Source organism: Cyprinodon variegatus, unplaced genomic scaffold (genome assembly GCF_000732505.1).
Source record: "Cyprinodon variegatus isolate N-32 unplaced genomic scaffold, C_variegatus-1.0 Scaffold1708, whole genome shotgun sequence".
NCBI classification, from domain to species: Eukaryota; Metazoa; Chordata; class Actinopteri; order Cyprinodontiformes; family Cyprinodontidae; genus Cyprinodon; species Cyprinodon variegatus.
In genome coordinates, this window is record NW_015152161.1 from 45761 (window position 1) to 47494 (window position 1734).

General features: G+C 35.1%; 1 protein-coding gene across 1 annotated transcript in view; it reads left to right on the top strand.

Annotated features, from left to right (window-relative positions):
• Window positions 1-1734, top strand: part of LOC107104367 (coatomer subunit zeta-2-like) — a 32219-nt gene that overhangs the window by 14651 nt on the left and 15834 nt on the right. Inside the window, exon 4 of the mRNA XM_015404359.1 lies at window positions 234-289. Within this exon, the coding sequence (XP_015259845.1) occupies window positions 234-289 (56 nt within the window). The remainder of the gene's footprint in view (window positions 1-233; window positions 290-1734) is intronic.

Here is a 1734-nt window from a genome sequence, read left to right on the forward strand (position 1 = left end):
CTTAGTTGGATCCAGGTGGTGACTTGTTTTTTGGCCAGGCAGTGTATTACAGATATAAAATATACTCTAAGATTAAAGTTCCTCTGATACTGTTTAAGTGTCTGAATTAGCCATTGTAAACAGAAGACCTGTGGAGTTGCAGTGACGTGTGGCGTCATTTCATCTCGTCGCCACAGGGGGCAAACTCCTCTTTGCGTTATGATCCTTTAATTTCTATGATCTGTGTTTTGCAGCTGATGCTGATGTCCGTCCTCAACTGTCTGTTTGATTCCCTCACTCACATCCTGAGGTAACCTTTTTTCCTTTAATTTAAAAAAAAAAAAAATAATTGGCTTGAATTTTATTTTTATCTTAATTATACTTTTGGCTTTGAAAGAAAAAGTTGGAAATATATTTCCTTTTTCTCTAAAAACAGAAGCAAACATGTAAAGATGGATAAAATTAAAGAATAGGGGAGATTAGAGTGTTTGTGTATAAATATCTATAAGAAGCACAGAGATGCGGATTCTTGGTGAACAAAGTTAATCTTTTGTGACCGAACTTCTCTTCTGGGTTCAGACTGCATCTATCTTCCTGAAACAATAACAGGTTTGTTGGAAGAGGAGCTTCAGTACAGTCAGATATCTGTCTTAACTTAGCCATCTGCTGCTTCTTATCGTGTCCTGGACCGATCCCTGGACTGGACCAGAACTGAACCCTCGATGCAGAACCTCCCTAAACAAACTGTGGAGGTGGTCCTGTGTTTAAAGAGGGAGGTGGTCTGAGAAGAAACTAACTCACACTGGAAAAACAGTCTAGAAATAAGTAAAAAAAAAAAAAATTAAGTGTATTTGCCCTTAATTTGAGCAGGTAAATGAGATAGTTTACCAATGGAAGGATTATTTTTACTCTTGAAATAAGATAATTACATAATATGCACTTGAAAAATACTCAATGCAATTGTTTTTTCTTATTTTAAAAGTAAATTGTCTTGTTTCATCGGCAAAATGTCTCTTTTTACCTCCTCAATCCAAGAACAAATATTTTACAGAGTAAAGGAATATAGCTGCTTAGCTAGGAGCTAGAACCTGCAAAGAGGACAGAGAAACGGATCTGAGATCTCTAGAAACTGCAGGAAAAACCATTTTAGGACTATTTGGGTTGTTCTTATCTAACAGGCAGTTTCACACGTATCTTAAGAAATAATATGTTTTGGATTTAAGCAAAGTCAAATAAATAAAATAAAAGTTGCAGTTGTTGTGATAGTTAAGCCAGGTGCTGGTGTTGAGAACGCATTTCCAAAGTTTCTCTCTGGTTCCTGACATGCAGAACAGCTGCTACACCTTTTTTTCTTTTTTGTTTAAATGCAACTTGTAAAAGTACTGACTGTTCGCCTACAGCAAGTAACGTTTTTCACTATAAAGTTTCACCACAACAACATCCAGAAATAAATCAACATTTCTTAAATTTAGTGTAATTTGAGCAGGTAAATAAGATGATTTGCCAATGGAATGAGTATTTTTACACTTAAAATAAGAAAATTGAAATAAAAAATGTTTTATTCTTCAAGAAAAAATGACTTATTCAGCTAAAAAAAATGTCCAGTGTTGAACGGTACTAAGAAGAATGAGGAATAAAATGAAGGAGACACATTTAAAAATGTTTTTTCTCTCTGTGCCACATGCAGAAAGAACGCTTGGTGTTAGAAGTCAACCCTCTACGGAAGAGGATTAGGGCCACTGGGAAAAAAAAAAA